The sequence below is a fragment of the Vicugna pacos genome, chromosome 21 (assembly GCF_048564905.1).
Source record: "Vicugna pacos chromosome 21, VicPac4, whole genome shotgun sequence".
Lineage (NCBI taxonomy): Eukaryota > Metazoa > Chordata > Mammalia > Artiodactyla > Camelidae > Vicugna > Vicugna pacos.
In genome coordinates, this window is record NC_133007.1 from 3,804,172 (window position 1) to 3,828,289 (window position 24,118).

The 24,118-nt window shown below is 43.0% G+C and overlaps 1 protein-coding gene across 1 annotated transcript in view; it reads right to left on the reverse strand.

Annotated features, from left to right (window-relative positions):
* The window catches only part of C21H1orf21 (chromosome 21 C1orf21 homolog), a 206,587-nt gene that overhangs the window by 20,350 nt on the left and 162,119 nt on the right, over window positions 1-24,118 (reverse strand). Inside the window, exon 4 of the mRNA XM_072945940.1 lies at window positions 5,331-5,407. Within this exon, the coding sequence (XP_072802041.1) occupies window positions 5,331-5,407 (77 nt within the window). The remainder of the gene's footprint in view (window positions 1-5,330; window positions 5,408-24,118) is intronic.

The window sequence follows — 24,118 nt, forward strand, 5'->3', positions numbered from 1 at the left end:
TCTATCTAAATATAACCATATATATTAGTTTCCCTAGGAAATCCCAAGGGACGTCATAAAAGTGGCATTTTTAGGATCTGATGTTCATGGTGGAACCTTTTTTGGTTAGAGATTTTAGCATATATTGCCTTGCATATAACAGGAGGGTAATACATATTTAATTAATGGACCAAGTGGTCTCTGTTTAAATCCATGGGACTCACGACTCCTCACAGAGGCAGCACAGCTTTCTAGCACAGATGGGGTGCAGGCCTGAGATTCCTCATTTATAAAACCGCTGGGCTGGTCTCTGAGGTCCTTTACGGCAGTAATGTTCTGAGATTGTTACTAACTTCCGTTGGCTCCTTTACTCAAACATTGCAACATGAAAACAGGGGTGTTTGGCTAGTACTCATATGTATGCACATCAGATGGACAAGAGGGGAAATCTTAAGTGAACGTGACTCTGCAAGTGTGTCTCCATCCCTCCCTGTGATGGAGAACGCACAGGCTCAGGGACCTGTCTCAGGAGTTTCAGACCCAAAGTGAAGGACCTCAGGATGCCCATACGGTAAACACTTGAGTGGATTCAGTTTCGTGTAGTCTAGCTGCATACTTTCTAATCATTAAAAAAAGAAAAAGATATCCCTTGATGGACGCAAACTGAACGAAAGCCACCTAATCCAGGATTAACTAGACAAGACAGCGTATTTTCAACCCCGTCTGAATCCTGTAGGAAGTACTCGCCTTGCTCTGGGGTAGAGGGTACAGGGTCAGGCAGGAACCTTACATTTTCATTTTCACACGTGCCTTTGAGAAACAGTCCTAACCAAACGTAAGCAAGTTGCCTTCGGTCCGCTGTGTCTCTACCATCGTGCCCACGGACGGAGAAAGGCTGCCTGCTTTTTCTTCATCCAGGAGCCCCAGCACACCCCTGCCTGCTTCTGCCTCATTTCAGAACCGGCTAGGACGAGCCACTCAGCAGACGGGCTGCCTGTCTTGCCACCTTGAAACACAGCACGTGGACTGTGACAGAGAAGACAGAATGGAGGGGGACTGATTTATTATCAAGTCCCGATGCACCAAATGAGCTCTTGCAGGCAAAGCCTGCGGTCCCTGGAAGCGCGGCAGGCGGACCCCACACGAGAGCCTCGTGGTCTGTGCGGCGTCTCAGGGCTGGTGGGACCCGAGAGCACGAGGCTTAACCTGCTGCTCTCGGCGCCTTCCTTCCAACGGGGCAGAGGCGGAACGTTCGCTCTGATGAAGTGAATTACCCACTGTCGACCGACTCCCGCCCAGAGAAACACCATGCCGTCTTCTCACGTGGAAACTCTATCAACACAGCGGCACTGACGGTGGCGCTGACCCTCCAGAGCGCACCGCGCACCGCGGGAAGCAGTCCGTGAGTAACAGTTGGACTCTCAGATCGCTTCTGACGGACTGTGTGATGGCGGTGAGTGCGGAGCGGAGGAGGGAGAGCACAGTGGTTTCCCATCCTTCCTCAGGATACCAGAAAGGGGTGACTGCGTTGCTTCTGATTTAGTTGATAAAGTATGAATCCTTGATGCTAAGACTAATTAGATCTAAAAATCTTTTATAAAAGTCTGTTATGTTGGTACTTGATTTAACTCATAAAACTTCAGTCATTCCTCTTTCTCTCTAATAACTAAAATTCCACCTTGGAAAACACAATGCTCCCCCAGGAACATTTCTCTCTCTCTCTCTTTTTTCAATTGAGGTATAGTTGGTTTACAGTATTATATTAGTTTCAGGTGTGCAACACAGTGACTCAAAATTTTTATAGATTATACTCCATTTATGCCCTGAAACATTTCTCATGGCTCTCAGCTGGTCCTGGCAAAGCTCTTATGAGTTAACCCTGCCATCAAAGGTTCTTTTTCCTACAACTTCTCAGCTTCATGAGACCAAGGATGACAACACTATGGAGTCTCAATGCAGGTAATCAAATGAACCAAAGGTGGACAAATGAGCTCTAGAGCAGAAAGATACATGGCTTCCACGTTTAGTCACTTAAAAAAATAAGCTTCCAAATAATAAAAATCTAAGCCACAAAAGTATGGGAAGACAAGGTCCTAATTCCCTAGTACTTCACCTACAAAAATGAAACTCAGTTACCCCGTGGGTCCCTGACAAATCCTAGCCTGAACACAGTTCCTTCTTAATGATCATCATTAGTGTTTTTCAGCTGCACCTCAGGGAAGTGGATTAATCCTAATCTTCACACCAGGACACACCTTTGCTACTAGTTCATTCATGGCTCACTTTTATTCGGTTATTTAAAAAAAAGTATAGTAAGTACTCATGAAATCAAAACAAAAAAGCAAAAGCTGGGATCTTAACAACCTAGAGCTTACTTCCCAACTCAAGGGAGCCATCACGTCCCCGCTTCCCGTTTGTAAAGCTTCGCTCCATCATCTCTCTCCGTGCTTGAGAGCAGATGATCTGTTCCAGGTGTTTGTCAGTTTACAGAGCGCATCACGCTACGTCACCTCTTGGACTTGCTCTCTGTCCCAGCACCGTGTTGCTGGGTCCGCCCAGGGCTGTCCATGGCTGCAGGGCATTCGTGGTGACCGCTGACGTTCCACTGTGTGAACACAGCGAAGCGCATTTGCCCAACTTCCCGTTAAAGGGTGTTCGGGCTGTTTCTAATGGTTAAGGCGTTCTTGCCAAGCGTCAGACACTGTGATGAGCCTAGGGCATACATTATTTTATTATTTTATTTAAGCCCCAGCTCTGTAAGACAGGATTTTTCACCTCCGTTTTTCTTGGAGAAAACTGAAGCTCCAAGACACCGGCTCACTTGCCTGAGATCTCAAGGCCAGTGGGAACATGCTCTACACGTGACGCCGAGCGAGGGCGAGGGTGTGAGGACACCTGCCTTTACAGTAGATCTTCCATAAGGTACAGAATTATCCTTCCACTCATGGGGGAAGAAAAAACAAGACCTCATCGTACTGTATACAACTACATAATAAAGAATAGTTTCCTAGATCCTATATGTCAGCAAGTAGGAAAAATAAAACCCTTTTCTTGGCCCTCCAGAAAGATTTCTTAGTTGAATTCCAGGAACCGAATGATCTGACTCACAGTTTAATGTACACACACACACACACACACACACACACACACAGACACGAGCATGATGTTGTGTGAAAAACAGGGAATTTTCTTCATAATTTTAATGTAAACACATGCTCCAATTTACTCAACTTCTCTGAAAGCTTCAGCACGTGCCAGTTTGCAAAGCATGCTAGTGTGTCAAAATTAAGTAAATATTTGCTCTGAAGGAAAAAAGGAATTCTTAATATAGTCTTTCTCTAGAACGCAGAGATAAGAAAAGCATTTAAAAATAGCATATATTCCAACGGTTTGGATGAAAAGATGATTTGGTAGGGTCATCAGATATCTGTTGTCCCCAGAGGCAGATAAAATTAGAGGAGATAAAAGTGATTGCCGGGGAGTGGATTAGGGAGGTTGTGAATACAGCACAATGCTTACCTACAGGGCAAAAATCGGCGGTATCCTTAAACTGACGTTGAAAATGATAAGGGGATTTAAAAATGTCCAGTTTTCTTTGAAAGTGAAAAAAATTAAGTCCCTGCGCTCGCTCACCACCCCCTGAAGAGTCCCAACCATCACATCCCAGTGGCCCTGGCTGTGGCCGGGCCCCAGACGCTGAGCCAGGTGAAACCAATTACGTTATTTTTGTCTCAACTTCCTGGGAAGAGCCAGAGATAACACAACTCTGTCCACTTAGGATTTTGACTTTGGGGCTCTATTACATACAGGCACTGGTCACATTTATGCTGGGGTGGGGTGACTGTGACACATGTGCGAGCAGCACCCTCGGGGTTTGTTCATTTTCGGCTAGAACAGCGCAAGGGGACCTGCAGCCTCGGGGACAGCAGGGCCTCTCTGAGGAAAGGGGCGGTAGCTTCACAGACAGACACTAGTGTTGATTCGGTTCTAGAAAAATCCGGAAAACTATTCTTTATTCTCTTTAACATTTTAACTGTGAAATACTTAACACATAGAAAAGAAAACCTATCATGCTATTTGTACACTTTTAAATAATAAGAATGAAAGGAACAGGGATAAAACCACCACTCAGATTAAGAAACAGAACCTCTCTCTGGCCCCTCTGTCTTCTATGCAGTAGAAGCGACCACGATTTGAATTTAGTGCCCTTCATCTCCTTGCTGGCCTCTGCTGTTTTACCCCCCCCCACCACACACACACACACACACACACACACACACACACACACACACACACACACACTCTTGCTTAGTTCTGCCTTAGTTTTTGAGCTTCATACGTGTAAAAGTGCACGGAGGCAGGTGCTTCTTACTTAACGCCACGACTTGACACTGGCGAGGCTCCACCTCCTTGACACGTGGAGCTATGTACAGGTCATGGATTTTCACTGATACGCAGCATTCCCAGCACAAGGACGTGCCACACTTTTTGTTATCCATTATATGTTGGACGGACATTCGGGTTTTTCCTTCAAGAGCTTTAAGATCTCACGTAAGCAGTGCTGCTGTGAACGCTCCCAGAATGTGTCTGGTGGCCCCCACGCACAAGAGTTTCTCCAGGGCCCACACCTGGCAGTGAAGTCGCTGGGGGGCCAGGTATGCCCAAGCAACAATTCTACTAGATAATGCAAACTGTTTTCCCGAAGTACTTTGACCAGTTTATACTCCCACCACCAGGGGTCAAGAGTACCTGTTACTCCACATTCCAGTAAAACTTTCGTAGCATCAGACTTCTAAATTTTGCCAGTCTTGTAGTGTGCCATGGTATTTTTTTCATACGCATTAGATATTAATGTTTCCTCTTCAGTCAAATGGTTGTTCATGTTTTTAGCCTATCTTTTAGTTACTGATTCATAGAATTACTCTATGTGTTCTGGAAACCCAGCTACTGTTCATTGTATGTATTATAAGTATCTGTCCTCATTCTGTGGCCTTTTACTCTCCTATTGCATAGTCTGATAAACAGAAGGTCTTAATTTTAGTGTAGTCATAATAATTAATCATTTTTCTTAAGATTTGCATCCTTCGTGAGTTATTCGAAGTTCTTCCCTACCCCACACTCATAAAGATATTCCCCTTTATTTTCTCCTAACTGGTGTGACTGAAACGTCAGCTCTGCCACATATGTTGGGTCCGGTTTGGGACTCTGTCTGTTCCATTAGACCCAGTCATGCTGTCTTCATTACTGAAGCTTTACCATAAGTCTTGATTATCTGGTAGGCAAAATGGAGCTCACTCTAAAAACATTTTTAGCTTTAAAAACGACATAGGAAAAAAGGAATGAGAACTTACTTTGCTCTGGGTTGATGAACTAGTCCCGGAATCTCTTTGTTAGTTTTAAGTTTTACATTTGAACTGGCACTTTTTTCCTGAAACACATAAACACACACACAAAAGACACGATGAGAGTCAGCAATCAAAAAGAGCACACATTTCCATCCCCGAAATGGTAGATTTGTTTGGGAGTCTGTGCAGTCAGTTCCTTCACAAGGACATCACAGGGTACAGGCAGCCCGGCCGAGCATTTTAACACGGAACATTGTCATGAAAAGAGGAATTCACTTTTTATTACAGCTGTGGCTCCTTTTAGAAAATTATGTGTATACACAACATTGTAAACTGACTATAACTCAATAAAAAAGAAAAAAGAAAATTATGTGTGGGTAGTCTTTGATTTTTAGGTGGAATTCCTGAAAATAGGAAGAGAATCAAAGTGTCAAAAAAGAGCAAGTGTCATACAACTGCCACCATGGCTGGCTTGCCCAGGTTAAGTGGCTTTGTGCAGTTTATTTGTGAAACACAACTGTGGTTATTGGGACAGAAAGTCTGCACAAGGCTCTAACAGTGACAGGCACAAGAACACAACTAAAAATAATATTTTACACCTGCAGGAAATATTGAGGTTGAATATGATTAACTTAGTAAAACTCAGTACTAGTCTGTATTCCAGAAGCCACTTCTTTGGCTTTTAGCCTGATCTGATTTCTTGTTCCCAGTAAACTGGCCACATGGGAAAGAAATACTCTAAAATTTTAAAATGCAAGTGTATCAGTAAACGCCGTCTCAATGTTACAACTGCTCTGTAGTTTTACAACATTATCTTTAAAAATTATTCAGGGTGCTTCTTAATTTGCTTTCTAAACACACTTCCCCAAAATGAAAGGAAAGACTATTCTAAACTTACTTAACAGGTGACTGTAGACACTCCAGGAACCCGAGATGTGGCCATAATTAAAGACCTGGGCGAGGGCAAGGAATAAAACTCCTGCAGGCCGGCCCACCCTTCTCACCGCAGGCAGAGGGACGCGAGATGCTGCACAGAACAGCGGGGCCTGGAGTGATCTCTTTCAAGTGCCCCTACCGCTCCCAGGACAGCAGACGCCACGTAAGTCAGCTTGAAGCTGCACTGACTCCCATGCTCTGGTTGCTGGCTATTCACCCTCAAACGTGAGCGTGTTTGCGCAACGTCAGTCCCCCAAAACAGAGGGTAATTTTGTTTGCGACCTTCTCGAAGAAGAATCAGTCACTATAGTTCTTTAGCCGTCTAGCTTACTGCCTTCTTTACCTCCCGCTAAACTTACTTAAACATGAATATTTAGAAAGTATGAAATAGATACTGTCGCCTCTGCTGATGTAGTCAGGGAGCAGCAGATGAACTACCTTATCTTTTTCACAAAGAAGTGGGATAACAATCAGAAAACTTTTAACGCACTGACTCCAGGCAGGCAGGACCCTGGTTCTTTCTCTATGGCCGGGGCCGCCGTGCCTGGCTAGGGGCCTGGCACTTCACGGGAGGTGCTTAGTGCTGATGGAACAAGTGAATGATGTCGGTAAGTAACCACCTTTTCTTTTTAACAGTTAGAGATAAAAACAGTTCAACCGCAGTCTCTGCAGGGCTGAAGATCTAGGTTCCCTCCACGTGAGTCATTTTCTCCCTTAAACTTCATGTCCCCCTTGGATTAAGCATGGAAAATGGATGTACTGGATATGACAGAGTCTTATATTTTTTCTCTATTCATATAATTTCCTAAACTCTTTGAACTTAAAGGATGCATCACAGTTGTAAACGTTGCTGAGGCGGGAAAGAGGCTTCTAAGTATACCAATGACAATTACATTGTTTCTATTCAACTTATTAAACTGTACCCTTCATCATTGTATCATCTCACCATATCCTCCTCCAAAATACGTAGTGTGGTTGCTAAAAAAAAAATCCTCCCCCAAAACAGAGATTCAGGAGATGGGAGGACACTTCAGAACACGGGGCGCAGATGTGCACTTCTGCGAAGTGAGGGGCAGTGAGGGGACCAAAGGTGAGGCAGAGGCAAGGTCGGGGGAGAAGCAGGTGCAGATTACCCAGGTACGAACACATATAATTACATAGAGCTTTCTACCCATCATGTATTCCTAATGTATTCATTTTCCAAATTACCACTCAGCAAGATCGGTAACAACAGAGCACCTACTGTAAGTGAGGTACTGTAAGTGATCTGTGGAGGAGGGTGGAGCTCAGCGGTAGCACACGCTTAGCCTGCACGGGCCCTGAGTTCAACCCCCAGTACCTCCATTGAAAAAAAAAAAAGACTAAGTGATTTGCATACACTAACTCATTTTAATGTTCACAAATATTTACATATATTAACTCATATTTATGTCCACATACCGCTCTGAGATAGACACCGTTATTATCCCCATTTCCCCATTTTATAGATGAGGAATCTGAAGGCACAGAGAGATGAAGCACTTACTGAGACCCTGCAAGTAGTAAGTAATAGTGCTGGGACTTGAACCCATGCACAATGGCCCGAGTCCGTTATTAGCCACGAGGCCAGCAGCCCTCACACTTTTTAGTATTAAGACCTCTCACCTCTATTCTCCAAATTTTGATACACTTTATTATACAATATGAAAAAAAAAACCCCACATTTGTTAAAATCACCATCAGTCTCATCAGAAAAGTCATGACAAACGCTATGAAACTTTTAGTGGTGGTTACAAGTTTTCCAAAATTCTAATTTGGGTTTAATGTTTGAATTTTATGACCAGCAACAAATACTGATAATTGTTTTCTTTGAAGTAACAGGTTCTCTTTGTTCATTTTTGAGAAAATGTTTGCCAAATACGCAGGTCTGAATATCTGCAATTTGTCTCTCAGGCTTTGTTTTTTTTTAACCTGCAGTAGAGATGCTGTTCCATAAAATACTGCTGTCAGTTCAGCTTGCAACTCAACCCGCTGCAGAAGAGCTTTTCCTCGAGATAACCATCTTATTCGTATGCACCTCCCATTTCATCACACAGACTATTAAAAAGATATGCATCCAAGGCACAAGGGTTAATAAAATTAAATAATTCCTACGGCTTCATTAAAGACATTCTTAAATGAGAACGGAATGTATTCTTCCCCTGTGAGTGCCTGGTGGTGGTGACCACGACGACTACTAACCAGACGTGAGGCCACTGCCCGGAAAAAACTGGCAGTTTTATCTGCCATTGCTTTTGCACCATCAGTGCAAATGTCAACAGAGAGAAAAAAGCAAATAGCTTCTGTATTATGAGGAAAATGACCTTGAGGACTCCCTAAGAATGTCTCAAGAACCTCCAAGGGTCTGCGGGCCACACTTTAACTATAGTCCCTTTCTATTTCTCTTGCATAGAAAAGAACTATTACTTACTTAATTGAGGTATGTGCCTTATTTCAGAAAAAATATTTAACTGTCTTAAAGAGGTAAAAATCTATATTCCATAAAATTCCCCTGTTATAATGAAGACATATGAATGACCAATAGAAACATGGAAGAATGCTCAGTATCACTAATTATCAGAGCAAATCAAAACTGCAATAAGGTATCACCTCACACCAGTCAGAATGGCCGTCACTCAAAAGTCCACAAATGACAAATGCTGGAGAGGCTGTGGAGAAAAGGGAACCCTCCTACACTGCTGGTGGGCATGCAGTTTGGTGAAGCCACTGAGGAAAACAGTATGGAGATTTCTCAAAAGACTAGGAATAGACTTACCCTATGATCCAGCAATCCCACTCCTGGGCATATATCCAGAAGGAACCCTACTTCAAAAAGACACCTGACCCCAATGTTCACAAGCAGCACTATTTACAATAGCCAAGACATGGGGACAGCCGAAATGTCCATCAACAGATGACTGGATAAAGAAGTTGTGGTATATTATATAATGGAATACTATTCAACCATAAAAATGACAACATAATGCCATTTGCAGTAATATGGATGTCCCCGGAGAATGTCATTCTAAGTGAAGTAAGCCAGAAAGAGAAAGAAAAATACCATATGAGATTGCTCATATGTGGAATCTAAAAAACAACAAAAAGAACATAAATACAAAACAGAAATAGACTCATAGACATAGAATACAAACTTGTGATTGCCAGGGGGGATCTGGGTACGAAGGGACAGACAGGGAGTTCGAGATTGGTAGATACTGACAAGTAAATTTAGAATAGATAAACCAGTTCATACTGTGTAGCACAGGGAAATAAATACAAGATCTTGTAGTAGCTCATGGTGAAAAAGAATATGAAAATAAATTTATGTATACTCATGTATGACTGAAAAATTGTGCTGTACACCAGAAATTGACACAACATTGTAAACTGACTATAACTAAATTAAAAAAATCCCCCATTATAAATGTGTGATTAAGTGATTACAGTAAATGTATACAGCTATCACCACAATCCAGCTTTAGAGCAGCTCCATCAGTCCCCAAAGTTTCATCATACCCATTTGCTGTCATCTATACATGCTCCCTGGCAACCACAGATCTGCTTTCTGTCTCTACAAACTTGCTTTGTCTAGATTCATATAAACAGGATCAAACAATATATTAGTGTTTACATCCGGCATTTTTCACTTAGCATATCTCTGAGGTTCATCTGTACTGCAGCATATTTCAGTATTTCATTTATTTTAATTGCTAAATAATATTCCAATGTATGGATATCCTGTATTTTGTTTACCCATGCATAAACTGATGAACATATGGATTATTTCCAGTTTGTGGCTATTATGAATAATGCTGCCATGAACATTCATACACAAGTCTTTGTGTGGACGTATATTTTCATTTCTCTGGGGTAGATTCCAAGGTGTGGAACTGCTTGATTATATGGTAAGTTTATATTTGACTATTTAAGGTATCACCAAACTGTTTTTCCAAAGAGGCGGTACCATCTTACATTCTCACCAGCAGTGTGTGATGGTTCCAGTCTGTCCACCTCCTTGCCAACACACTTGGCATTATCTTTTCGATTATGGCCATTCAAGCGGATGTCTCATTGTGGGTTTTATTTATTTTATATATGTGACTTATTTAGATTAGTTTTTATATTTCTTTGTAGCTATCAGAACACGCAGCATCTTGCTACATAGGAGCATTTATTTGCTTACTGGTTAGCTGTATTTGTATCAAAACATCAGTTTTGTATTTGCTTATAAATACCATTTAACTTCTACTTTGGGTTTGTTTGTTGGGGAAGGAGAAGTTTGAAGAGATCTGCCTTTAAAAAAAGAAATAAGCAAACAAAACCAAGAAGGGCTGATGGGAGCCTCTGATGGAACAGACTCAAAAGAGTGGACTGAGAGCTGGCTGCCATGTCCTGGAACAGGCACAGAGAATTAAATTGGGAGATGACGGAAAAAGTAACTAAGATATTACTTCCCTTGGCAAGAAAAACTGTTTTAATGGCATTTGACACTCATAAACTAAGTACCTAAAATAAACTGGGACCAAGCGGGATTCAGATGAAGCCATTCAAAGGGCCTCAGCAGGCAGTTTGCAGAGCTGTGTGTTCTGATGATCCATCCACACTGGCATCACCGTCATCTAGGATGTTTGTTGAAATTCAGATTCCCAGGCCCTGCTCAACACCTGCGGGCAAGTCTCTGCAATGAAGCCCAGGAACCTGCATTTTAAACAAGAGTCCTAGGTGACTCAGCTCAAAGAAGTCTGAGGACTCCTAGTTTGGAGAAAAGACATCTTTGGGCTTAGAATCCCCCCTCCTGGCCTTCCACAGAGCTGCTTTCAAAATGAGCCCTGGGGGTCTGCAGAGCTGCCTCCGGGGTCAATAAAGAGGGCTCCCAGAACAGCGACCTCTTGAACAGTTAATACTCAGGGCTTTCAACTGATGCTGGGGGAAAAAAATCCATTTCTCACACATGTTTGCAAACGAATGGCAGGTAGTGACAGGTTTATTTAAACAGCAAATCAAACAATTTCTCTTTTCCTTGAAATAATTATATTTCTTTATGAAGAGAACACACTTGTCAGAGTGTAGAGTAAACTTATCATTCTCTTCTTAGATTTCCTCACGTTAGAGACAGTCAAACTGGCTATATTTATCCTGCTGCTCCCAGCCCCTGGTGGGCATCTCCCAAAGGGAAAGTCAGAGTACCGAGAGAAACTGGCAGCTGCTTTAGAAAATTCTCTCCAGCTTCGGCTCCTTAATTCTAAAGGAAGCACCTCACTGCCTGCAGGGCGCTGACAGGAGGCGCCCTCCGTGCGGCGACGGAGGCAGCTTCTTTCCTCCCGTCACGTCTGTGACTGTGCTGTCCCAGGGCGTGTGAGAGGACTCCGGCAGCTGCGGTCCTGGGGGGTCCCCTGAGTTGATCTGGGCTGGAAATGTGAGGAGGGATTTGATTTCCTTTTCTGGGGGGCCCAGAAGCAGGAAGTTCTATCTTATAAAGAAATCCCAGGGGCCAGATGGATTCGGGAAGCTGGAGGCCCAGAGAAAAATAGCGGGGGTTGGAGTAACAGCTCATGAGGGACCCACATAGCGGAAGAGACACAAAAGCACCAAGTGTGAACTCTCAAAGGGGTTCCCTCTATACACAGACCCTGTGCGTACCTCTGAACCACTGCATGCAGAAAGGACCTGAAAACTAGAAGAGGTAAGAAATTTTAACTAGAATCAGGAGAACTTTGTGTGTGGTGGGGGAGGGAGGTGCATACACGTTTTAAAAATAGGAACACGTTCCGCTATAAAACAAACACCGAGCAATCATTCCAGCTTCAGGGGTTATTCCATAAGCTGTACTCTGAGAAGATGTGTGATGTCTTGTGTGTGATAAGCGGTGTTAACAGGAGCTAGGACACCGCCTCCTTCAAATATAAAGGAATTTCGTCTCCTGTCTTCTAAAGGATGCCGATTAGCTGATCCACATTTACTCCACCAAGATTTCTGGACGTTAGCAAACGGCAAGGCCCAAGCTACACAAAGCAACTGTCAACTTGGGCCCAACAGGGTCATAGTTACGTGAGGGCAACACCTTCATCATGACAACCTACCTATGGAGATTCTTAGAATTTTTAGTATTTTGTTAGAACTGTGTAGTTGTCATGAAATTGTCATGGGAAGTCTCAGCTTTATGGAAATTCTTTTTCTATAAATTGAAACACAACCATGCTCCTCATTTTATATCAAGTAAGTCAGTTTTAAAGCACCTAGTATTTTTCACACAGTTGCTTCTTAAGGTAGATTGGAAACATTTAAAATAATCTTTCAAAAGGAAACAGAGTGGTAAGAAATTGCTCAGAACAGACTTAGAATTGTTTACTAAAAAACCTAGAACTAAGTCATGAAGCCACTATGTCAAGAGTTAAAAGAAACAAGCTATAATGTTGTTATAAATCACACTAGGAATTATAAGTTAAGGATGTTTCCAATAAGATTTTGTGTCTCCAGGTTTTTCTAATTTGGAAGAACTATATTCCATGTCTGGCCAAGATGCTTTTATCAGTCAGCACTGGGGAGATTATGCTGCAGTGAAAAACAACCCCCGATATCAATAGTTTAATAATATACCAGCTAATGTCTTACACCTGCTACGTGGGCAGTGCGGGCTGGCAGGAGGGCTCTGCCCATCCTAATCGCTCAGGGACTCAGGCCAGCGGAGGCCCCGTGTAAGCGTGTGTTCTCATAATCCCCATGGCGGGGGAGAGAACAGAGCTGAGCGAGGGTTAAATGCTCACCCTTGGCCCCAGTGTGTCACAGGACCATGCCTAAATTCAAGACTGGAGAAAGCACAATCCTGCTTTGTGCTTGGAGGAACTGGGGTGTTTATAAATAGCCCCAGTGACTACCATCATGCTGATTTTTAAAAGAAGTATGTTTTCTTGATCAAGAACTACCTAACATTCATATTTATGACCTTTCTTTCGGAACAACGTAAATCCATCAAGTATCTTATTTGTACTAAACGTGGAAAACACGTAATGACAGACAGTTTAAATAGGCCAAAATGCCAGAGCTTAGAGTTCAAAACAAAGTTGAAAGTTGGTTAGCTGGCATTAGTAAATTAGGTTAAATGTCACCGCTAAGACAGAATAGAGGCAAAACTCTGTGGTTTTATTCCCCATCCAGAAAACTGCACGGGCACCCACATCCTCCCCTCTGATTTTTCCATTTCTCACGTCTCCTTTCCAATCATCAAATAAAACAAAACACAAAGGAATTCAAATCATAATCACTGTGATTCATAATAAAAGAGATAAAAGATTTCAGTAATTCAACTATCAATGGACTATGGTCCCTAAAAGATTGCAGTTAAGAGCTGACTAGACCAAAATAAACTTGCTTTATGCTAGATTTTTCTGATGGGTAAAAATAGAGGCAGAAAAATCAAAGTATATGTGATCAAAGTTAACAAAAAATATTAGAACAAAGAAATGTATCATCCATCATGCCCTTAATATTTTAGCAAATAAAAAACCACCACTTGTGCAGAATTGCTAAACTTTTCCTGTGATGAACTAAAATCTTGACAGGTTTTCCTGGCTAAGTTGAGAAACTGTAAATGCCAAAGCTAAAAACAAAAAGTTAAATGATCCAGTTTTTCTTACAGGCGTGATCTTTCTTCTCACGTTCACTGTGCTGTATAAGCAGCCAGAATTCAGACTCCAGCCTTCCTGATCTAGCTGGGCAAACCCACAACTCTTTTTAATTCCTAATTTGTCGGCGTCCAGAAAAGCTGCTGTTACTAATTTCCTGTTGCTGCTCTGGCAAATGAACACAAATCAAGTGGCTTAAAACAACACAGATTTATTATCTTATACTTCTGGAGGTCGAGTCTAAAAACGGTTCACAGGGCTGCCTTCCTTCTGAGGCTCTAGGAGAGAACTTAATTCTTTTCCTTTTCCGGCTTCTAGACATCACTGCGTTCCGTGGCTCACAGTCCCGTCTTCATCCTCAAAACAGCAGTGCGGCATCTTCTGACTTTGGGTTCTGTTCTTATGCCCTCTTTTTCTGATTCTCCTGCCTCCCTGTTATAAGGACCCTTGTGATCATATTGGGCCCACTCAAATAATTTAAGGTAATCTCTCCACGTTAAGATTCTTAATTTAATCCCTTTCCCCGTGAAAGTAGCTTATTTACAGGTTCCACGGATTAAGATGCAGACATCTCTGTAGGGAGGTATTAGCCTATCACAGAGTTCCCCCCCGGCCCCCGAAGATTCATACCCAACCCACATGCAAAGTAAGTTCACTCCATCTCAAGGTACGTAAGTCTCAACCCATTACAGTATCATCTCAAGTCTCATCTTATTTAAATCTAATCAGCTTAAAAGTTCCATGACCTAATTACCTCATTACCTAAATGATCTAAATTACACATGGATGAGGCTCTTGGTATAATCTATCCTAGGGCAGAATTCCTCTGCATCTGTGAACCTGTGGAAATGTTACAGCAGAGTGTTACAGCAACCTGGATCCTGGTGAGACACCAAGTGACACTGGAGGGTTGGAGAACTTGGGCCAGCAGGCCCAGAGGAGTTAACACTCCAATCTCTGGACCCCGTTTGGAGGTTTACACAGGCTTTTATAGGCTACCAGTCAAGACTTTGCAACATTTTGCAATACCATATGCAGAGTGGGTGTAAGAAATGGACCAATCAGGAGTGAGCTTTATGCAAATGAGGTGTTAGGAATGGACCGATCAGGAGTGAGCTTTGGGAACCAACAGAATCTTAGGGGTAAGTTTCATCCTCCTAGAAGCAAGCCGTTTTACAGAAGCACAAAAACAAGATAATGCTGCTGGGCCAAGGAACCTAGTGGTGCTAGCAGGGAAGTAGTGGCCCTGCCTGGGGGTCCTGCCAGTCTTTTCATGGGGCTTCCCACCTCAGAGCTAAGAACAAGTTACCTGCTCACAAAATAACCTGGTGGGACAGACATGAAACAGCAGCTACAGGCTGTTCTCCCTATAAAAAAAGGAGAAAATGGAAGGGAAGAAAGAGCCAGTGACACCATGCAATTTCAAAACCCAACTGTGCAAACTCCACTAGGTTTCGAGGCCTGGGAATAATCCCCTGTGGTTTAAGACTGCCCTCTGGGCCTGTGGCTCCTTCCTTGTAGGGCAGCACACGTTTACAGCTGAATTGTTTCATCAGATTGTTTCCTGACTATAAAATTTTGGGAAGTCAACAACTGTAACAGAGGAGGACAGATCTGACTCCAGACTGGATCTTTTCCTTTAGTTTTGACCACTGTGCCCTGTTTTCCAGGCTCAGTCTTGCCAGCTCTGCACCTTTTGGGAAACAATGTTGCCTTTAGCCTGAAACAGACAAGAGAGCCTGTTCTCAGGGCGCTGACCTTTCAGGATGTCAGCACTTCTGCACTTACTTAGAGATGGCGAGTTGCAAAACAGAGAATAACCTTTGTTTTGCTGGAGGTTTACAGGGACACCAGGCCTGGCCCACGGGGACGGCTGCAAGAACAAAGAATTTCTGCAGCAACAAGTTTGTAACAACCAACCACATCACCTCCCCTGTTTCTTTGTATAAAAAGAGCCTGTATTCTGACAGGAGCAGGATGGTTCTCCAAGACATTAGTCTGCCATCCTCTCAGTCTGCCGGCTTTCTGAATCAAGTCGCTATTCCTTGCCCCAGCACCTCGTCTCCTGATTTATTGGCCTGTCGTGCGGCGAGCAGAACAAGTTTGGACTCGGTAACAACCTTCTTTTCATTTCACCCTCTCTCTGTTCCTTTCAGTTCAAAGTAGCAGTGTTTCTGTTAGTATAACATCCTCGAGAACCTCAGGGGTCTCCTGTGTATGCCACAGGTATTCGCTCTGTAACACAGAAGGGCCTCCACAAATCCTTCCTGGATAACCCCATCTCTGCTCCTGGCTCTGCTGAGATGACTGAGGAAATACACACCTGAGTCACAGGCCTAATCTGTTCAAAGAGCCACGTGTGTGATCAAATGCTCTGACTTTTTAATCCTTTCCAGGAACTAGCAAAACATTGTTCAGCCACACGCTTGGCCTTCTTTTCAGAGCATGCTTTCCTGATGGTGAATTTCTTAGTTTTAATGTCTTTTGCAATGTGGATAGGCTGAGAATTTCTCAAGTCATCAAGCCCTGGTTCCTTTTTGATCAAGAAATAGCTCTTCTTTCCATTTATCTCTTTCCTCTTGCATTTTACTAGAAGCAGCAAGAAGAAACCAGGCTGTGACATCAGCACTCTGCTTGGAAATCTTCTGGGCTAAATAATCAAGTTCATTGTCTCCAAATTCTGCTTTCCACATTGCTGTAGAACACAGTTCAGCTAAGCTTTCTGCTACTATGTAACAGCGGTCCCCTTTTCTCCATTTTCAAATAACACGTATCTCATTTCCTTCTGAACCCTCACCAGCAGTGCCTTTCACGTCCATGTTGCTACCAAGTCTTGCTTATGACGACTTACACTCTTTAAGATGATAAAGGTTTTCTTTACCACGCTCTTCACTTTCTTCTGAACCCTCACCAGCAGTGTCTTTAAAATTTACACTTCTATTAGTGGTTCAAGGCAATCTAGGCTTTTTCTGTTACGCTCTTCAAAATTCTTCTAGTCTCTGTCTACTTCCCACTTTGAAAGTCATGTCCACACTTTAAGGCATTTATAACAGCATTACCGTATTTCACAGTGCCAAAATCTGTACTGGCTTCCCACTGATGCTTAACAAACTATCACGGACTTCTAGCTGAAAACACAGATTTGGAGGTCAGAAGTCCAAAACTGGTCTTCAGATCTGTCTTCCTTTGGGAGGCTCTAGGAAAGAATTTGCTTTCCAGCTTCTAGAGGCTGCTTACCTTGACATGTGGCTCATACTATATCCATTTTCAAGGTCAACAGCTTAGCATGTCTCCTCTCTGACCTCTGCTTCCAACCTTGTATCTTCTTGTTCTAATTCTTATCCTCTCATATCCTGCTTACAGGGATGTTTGTGATAATCCAGGATAATATCTACATGTCAAGATCTTTACTTTAATCAAAGTCCACTTTCCCATGTAAAGGAACATATTTACAAGTTCCAGGAATTAGGATATGGACCACTTGGGAGGTGGGGAGGGAGATCATTATCCAGCCTATCTCATGTATAAGACTCAGTCATCTCAGGCCAAACTCAGGTCCATGGCTCACAATGGAAAGTCATATAGGGACAGAAGTATGTATTAAAAAGTATTCATGGAAACTATAGTAGAGAAAGCCAATGGCCCATTCTTCACCAAATCACTATTTAATGGTACTCATGGGCCAGACTGTGCTAAGGAATCAAAGGTATGATCCTCACCCACTAAAACATAAGAAAGTAAAGAGGTGTTTAAAAAAGATAAACCACTTGAAATGACACAACCCAGAGGAGATCAGGGAAGCTTCCTGGAGAAGGAAAGGCAGGACTGGGTCTTGAAGAGGGAAGAATGTACACCTGGCAGCGGAAGAAGAGAACCAGGCATGTATGTTAAGACATATGGAGCCAGAGGGAGCATGGGGTGCCAGAAGGGGGTGTGAAAGATAAAGCGGTGAGGTGGGCCGGGGCAGGGCCATGAAGGGCTCATGTTGGGCGTTTAGATTTTCCTTTGAAACAAGGTGAAACTACTGAAGGAATTTATGGAGCTTCTGTCTTGTCAGAATTGTTTCAAAGATATAATCAGAGAGTGCTGGGGTTAGGGAGAAGGGCAAAATAGGGGAAGGGGATGAAGAGACACAAAGTACGAGGTATACAATAAACAAGACATAAGGATGTAATGTGCAGCATAGGGAATACAGCCAGTATCTTATGAGAGCTTTACATGGAGGATAATCTATAAAAGTATTGAGTCACTATGTCATACACTTGAAACTAATGTAACATTGTAAATCAATTATACTCCAATAAAAAAAAAATAAGAGATGGGATCAGAGAGCTGGTGAGGAAGCCGTGCCAGTAAAGTGGAAGAGATTCTCTGTGAAGCTAATTTAGACAAGAAGGGACAGCAGATAACAAGAGTATGGCTTCTGGAGTCAGACTGCCTCTCCACTTCCCACCTGTGTGGCCTTGAGCAATTACGTAACCTCTGTGCTTCAGTCTCCTCAGCTGTGAAATGGGGATGAAAGTTGCCCCTACTTCCCTGGGTCGCCTGTTAGGCAGGAAGCGCATAACAGACGATGGCTTGTATTGATAAGACAGCTCATTGCTGTGGGAATTTCAGACGAGGGAACAGGTTTGAGAGTTACCCAGGAAATACTGAGTGTCCACTGCGTGCTGGGAGTCGTGCTGGGCAGGCTCTGAGGGAAACAACAAGAACAGACAGAAGAGATCCCTGTCCTCTGGGAGCAACTGCAAAAAACTGAGGAAAAAACTCCAAATGCTAAATGATAATATAAGAAAGAAAAGGATTTGAAGTCAGTTGAAGGTATACAGGAGATGCAAGAGGAAAAGTACAGTGAAAGGTGACAACCAGATTTCCGGCTTAGCTGACGCAGGAAATGGAGGTCACTACATGGGAGATAAAGGCGGCGTAGGGTTCCTGTTGAAATGGATACAAACACGTGCTTTCTCTTCCTTGCTACATAATGGATGCACTGACGTTCCATGTAAAGGCATCTTTCTGGGCAGGCAAAGGGAAGTTGACATGGCTATTAATGCAGAAATGGGCTGGGCAGTGGTGCATTTTTCTTGAAGGGAATGGAACTGAAGCTTCAGGGTCTATATCTAGATGGTCTGAACAGTCAGAAGAAATTAGGAGCACACGTGGTCTTTGTGAATGGATACATTGGAATGGAATTACTTTTAGACGATATCCTTTACCAATCGCACATAGTCTATCCTTGTGGAGCCCAACTAACATTCACATGTGCCGAGTCCCCTGTGTCAGAGAGGGATGGCCGGGAAGCACTGCATATGGAGAGAACACCTGCCCGAGGGCCTGGAATTTACTGGCTTACTTCACAAAAGTGGATCTCACCTCAGGCCCAAAGGTGGTCAAGCAATGTCCCCTCTCTCCCTGGCTCTGATCTTTGCTTGTCACCTTGGTTTCATTTTCCAAGACCCTATGGTCACCTCAGACTTAATCCAATTCTGTGACCCCACAGGCAAAAGGGACTTCCCTGTCAGCCCTAGTTACAAGGATCCCAGGTGCCAACCACTGTGGGAAGGGGGTTGGGGTCCCTTAGCAAGAGTCAGGGGGCTTGCTGGTGAAAGAGAAGCAACAGCGACCACAACATCTTTAATTCTTCTGCCTATAAATTCTTTGTATGAAAACAGTTTCTCTGTAACTACACACATTTATAAAATACATGAATTCTCTCTTGTATGTATTATGGTTTAAAAAAAACCTAAAAAAAATCTCTTAATGTTTTCATATACTCGAGTCTTAAGATTTTGACTGGTGGAAAAGAACTGATTTCTTTTTTTCATTTGCTATTTCTTCCCTCATTCTATGATGAGCCCTGGCTAATTCTAAATTTAGCTCCCAACCCGTAGTGTAGTTTTTTCTCTCCTATACCCTTCGGTAACCTCTTTCCCTAGATGTCACAGTAAATGAGGAAGTCGTCGTTTTAAAAGGGCCCTCCAGGCTGTCTAGCTAACACGAGCATTGGCTCTGCCATGGCATGATTACTTTACAATGTGGACTCGGTCCCTAGATTTCTGTACCCAGTCCAGACAGTCAGCAATCAAACCGGCGTTGTTCCATTATTGATGGACTTTCAGCCCGGGGCTAGGAAGAGACGGGCTGGTTGCAGCTAGCACTGGGGTTGAAAAAGCTCTTTAAACGTGAAATATGGTACTTAGAGCAATAAAGAGTAAGTATGTCTTCCCCCCACCCCTTCTTTTGGAGAAATGTGCTTCTAGAAATATCTTCATTCTAATGCTTTAAAGGGGTGTGTGTGAGACCATGACGGTCTTTATTTGCTTCTCAGTCTTCTCCAAGCTTTCCAGAAAAGCTCTCTTTGTGGTCTTTCTCCACATTTGCCCTCAAACTGATGTCCATTCCTGTAAGACATCCGAGCTGAGCGCTTCCTGTCGATGGGGGGCTGTGACGGGGCTGGGCGCCTCGGCAGCCTGCCAGCAAGCTGGGGGGAAGAGGTGGGAACCAGCGCTCTCCGGCCCCTGCGGTCACCTCTTGCCTCCCTGAGCTGCTTTTATTAGGAGGCTTTTTTTTTTTAATCAGGGTTTTTTTAATGATGCAACAAGCCTTGGGGTGCTAAGCCGGCCTTAAGTAAAACGGCTTCTGATCAGTCTGTTTTCTCCACTCTTCTCATTTTTCAGTTTTGGGATTTTTTGGGGGGGGTTGGGGTGGGGGAGGAACGGAGGTACTGGGGATTGACCCCAGGACCCCATGCACGCTAAACATGCCGTCTACCACTGAGCTACACCCTCCCCCCTTCTCATTTTTTAGGACCTGCTAGGAAAGTAAGTCTTAAGAGCCAGTTTGCTTGTTTCCTTGTGCTTTTTGCTTCTTATTTAGGGGGAAATCTTTTTCTAAGAAAAAGGGGAAAAAAGATGTAACTGGCGATGAGAGAAAAATATGTTAAAACACATGTTTAAGAGCTTTAATGAACAATCCAGCCCTAAATATAAGGTGATCGCCATTCTTCCAAATGAAAGATCCTTGGAAATGTGTCTTGGAAAGTTTAAATTTATCATCCTTTACGTATGTGGTTAGAATCTTCAGGTGGCTCCTTATGTAGCTTATTAATTCAGTCTCACAAATATATTTAAAGTCATGATTTTTAAAAGTCATATTAATCTAGAATTAATGCTTTTTCCACACTCACATTTTAGAAAACAATTTAAACTTTTCAGTGCATCTGACATGTTTTCACAGTTAGAGTCACTAACTTTTTGAGTCTTCTAATGTTTCCCAGGCATATCATCTTCACTTAGAATTTGTTTGCTAGAAAATGCATTTTGAATTTTTGTATGTTGTTGTCTTGGAAATTTAATTACAAGCCACAAACATTCAGTCGTGGTGAGCTCCACATTCAAGGTAACTATTCTTTCAAGGTAACTATTCAAAGGTTGTTTACGATGACACATGGAGATAATGACTAAATTAGAATGATTTTTTTTTCTCATTTAGAAACAAAACTGATTCTGTCAGAAGATCTCTAAAAACATCTAAAGTGATCACTGACTAATAAAGTCAAGTGTTTTTAGGCTCATACGTCTCCCTGAAACTTTGTGTTCAAAATAACAAGAGTGCCTTGTACCATGTGACTCAAATACAAGGTGGCATTACTTTCCTGAAGGATAATTAAAAACAAAACAAACAACTCTGTTTATATTCTGGTGTATCTTTAATAAAGAGATTTTCTTGTTTGCTTCAGAAAATCTATTTTCTGTTCTTTCCTTATTTTTATACACTCCAAAATCAACATTAAACAGAAAATAGATTTCTATGTAAAGATCTGTTAAAATACTTCCTTGTATCTTTATATAGTCTGCAATCTCAAAGGACAATTGGTACGTCACATAATCCACTGAACAATCATCATCTGCAGGTTTTGTAGCAGAAAAGAACAGATCTGACTCCATATTAGATCTGTTTCTTTGACTTTAACCCTGTGCCCTGTTTTCCAGGCTCAGCCTTGCCAGCTCTGCACCTTTTGTAAAAGAATGTTGCCTTTAGCCTGAAATGTACAGGACAGCCTGTTTTCAAGGCTCTGACCTTTAAGGATGTTAGCACTTTCACACTCCTATAAAGATAACAAGTTGCAGAATAGAAAATAACATTTGTTTTGCTGGAGGCTTTACAGGAGCACCATAACCTGACCCACGTGGACAGCTGCAAGAACAAAGGATTCCTACACCAAGCAGTTTGCAACAACCAACCACACTTCCCTTTTCAGTATAAAAGGAGCCTGAATCCTGACTTGAGTAAGACGGTTCTCCAAGACAGCAGTCTGCCATCTTCTCAGTCTGCCAACTTTCCGAATAAAGTCGCTATTCCTTGCTCCAACAACCTTGTCTCCCGATTTCCTGGCCTGTTGTGTGGTGAGCAGAATGAGTCTGGACTAGGTAACAGTTCGGCTGCACTGGGAAAAACTACACATCCTATGAAAGTTCAGATATGCAGGAATTTTAACAGTGTGTAATTTCACACATGCAGAACTTTTTAAATGCCCTTGGACTTGGAGAACTCAGAGCAAAGTCACTTTGTGAGGGGCCTATAGGTCTTACTTTGTTTCTGACGCCAATGCCAATCAACCTTAGAGGAGAAAAACATAATTTTTCAGTGAAAAGCAATAAAGCCAAACTAAAAACTGACAGCAGCTGGGAAGGAACTACAATGAATGATTTTACTGGGGAAGCATCAAACAGAGTTCAGAGAAGAGGTACATGGTGAGATCCAGAGAACTACGGCCTATACATGGCCAGATCTTCAAAAACCAGACTCTGCCACTTATTGTGTGTCAATTCTGCGTGTAGAAAGTTCTCAGAGCCTCAGCTACTTTCTCTGCAAAATGAGGATAACAGAATGTCTTTCATAAAGCACCAGCATCCCGTGAAATGAGATTGAAAGTAATGTAATGCAGAAGCATCTGGAACATGGCAGATATTTAATCATTCTTAGGTATTATTTATTTTCATGATGGAAGAGTTACTTATTACTACTAAATAAAGCTTTTTATTCTTTTATTATACTTCCAAAAAGTAACCAGGCCAACCTGAGACCTGTCCTGAAACACATTTTGTCCTGATATTGCGGGGTGTTTGAGAGCAAGGGAGCCACCTCTAAGGATGGTCTAGTCCGTCCCTTTTATATCGGTGGTAACTACTGCCCATAGAGATCAAAGGACTTGATGAAGGTCATACTGTTAGTGTCAGAATGAAAAACCTGTCCTTTAATCCAGGTGCCAGAGTTATAAAGCAGCTGAATGTTCAAATCTCATCTTCTCATTCTGCATGTAGGCGAAACTTGTGGAAGGTGACTGGCTTGTCCTGTGATGGCTGAATGAGTCACAGTACCAGCGAACATTTACTGAGTGTCAGCCACGTGTGAGGTCTGCCTGAGGAGAGATCCAGGGTGTGCTTGGAACATGCTAGGAAGGAAGCAATGAATGGGTCCTAGAACCTAAATAGGCATTCCTAAGAAGCCAGAACAGCACAACTGAATGATTTATCTCATGGACACCCCACTGCGATGCACTCCCAGGGGGCCGTGGTCTGGGATCCCTGGCCCTCTGTCCTAGTTAGCATGGGGCCCTAGGCAGCCAGTTGGAAAGCAGCTCCGTGCACACAGGCTGGGCACGTGGACTGTGGGCTTCAGGGGTGGACAGGGCTTTTTAGTCTGATAACCGTCAAGGGCAGCATACTTGGATCTATCTACGTGGGCTGATAAGGGTCCCAGAGAAGGTGCACTGCATCTCATCGTGGAGAATCTAAACCTCCTTGCCGAGCATTCTGGGAGCCGGATACAGGAAGCCAACCAGGGACGCTGGCACTGAGAATGCAGACTTCCCCTTGAAAGCCCGGATCTCAGTTCCCCAAGACTTGCTCACTGTACAGTGTATCCAGCTTTTTGGGGTTTGCTAAGCCAGCTTCTGCTCCCTCTGCTTTCCAGTTGACAGAACACTGAGGCTCCTCTCTGTTCTTAGTCAGAGAGGATTTCTGTCATTGTGCAGCGCCTTTAACTGCTGGCTTGTTGGCATTTCAGAAGGAAACACAAGGTAAGAGCCATGTTCTTCCTGGTCGAATCCAGGCACCGTGAACACACTGTCTAATCCGGTACCTCTGTGCGGTAGTCTGCATCATTCCCACGGAGAGGTGAGGAAATGAGTTTTAGCAACTTGCCCAGAAGCTCTCA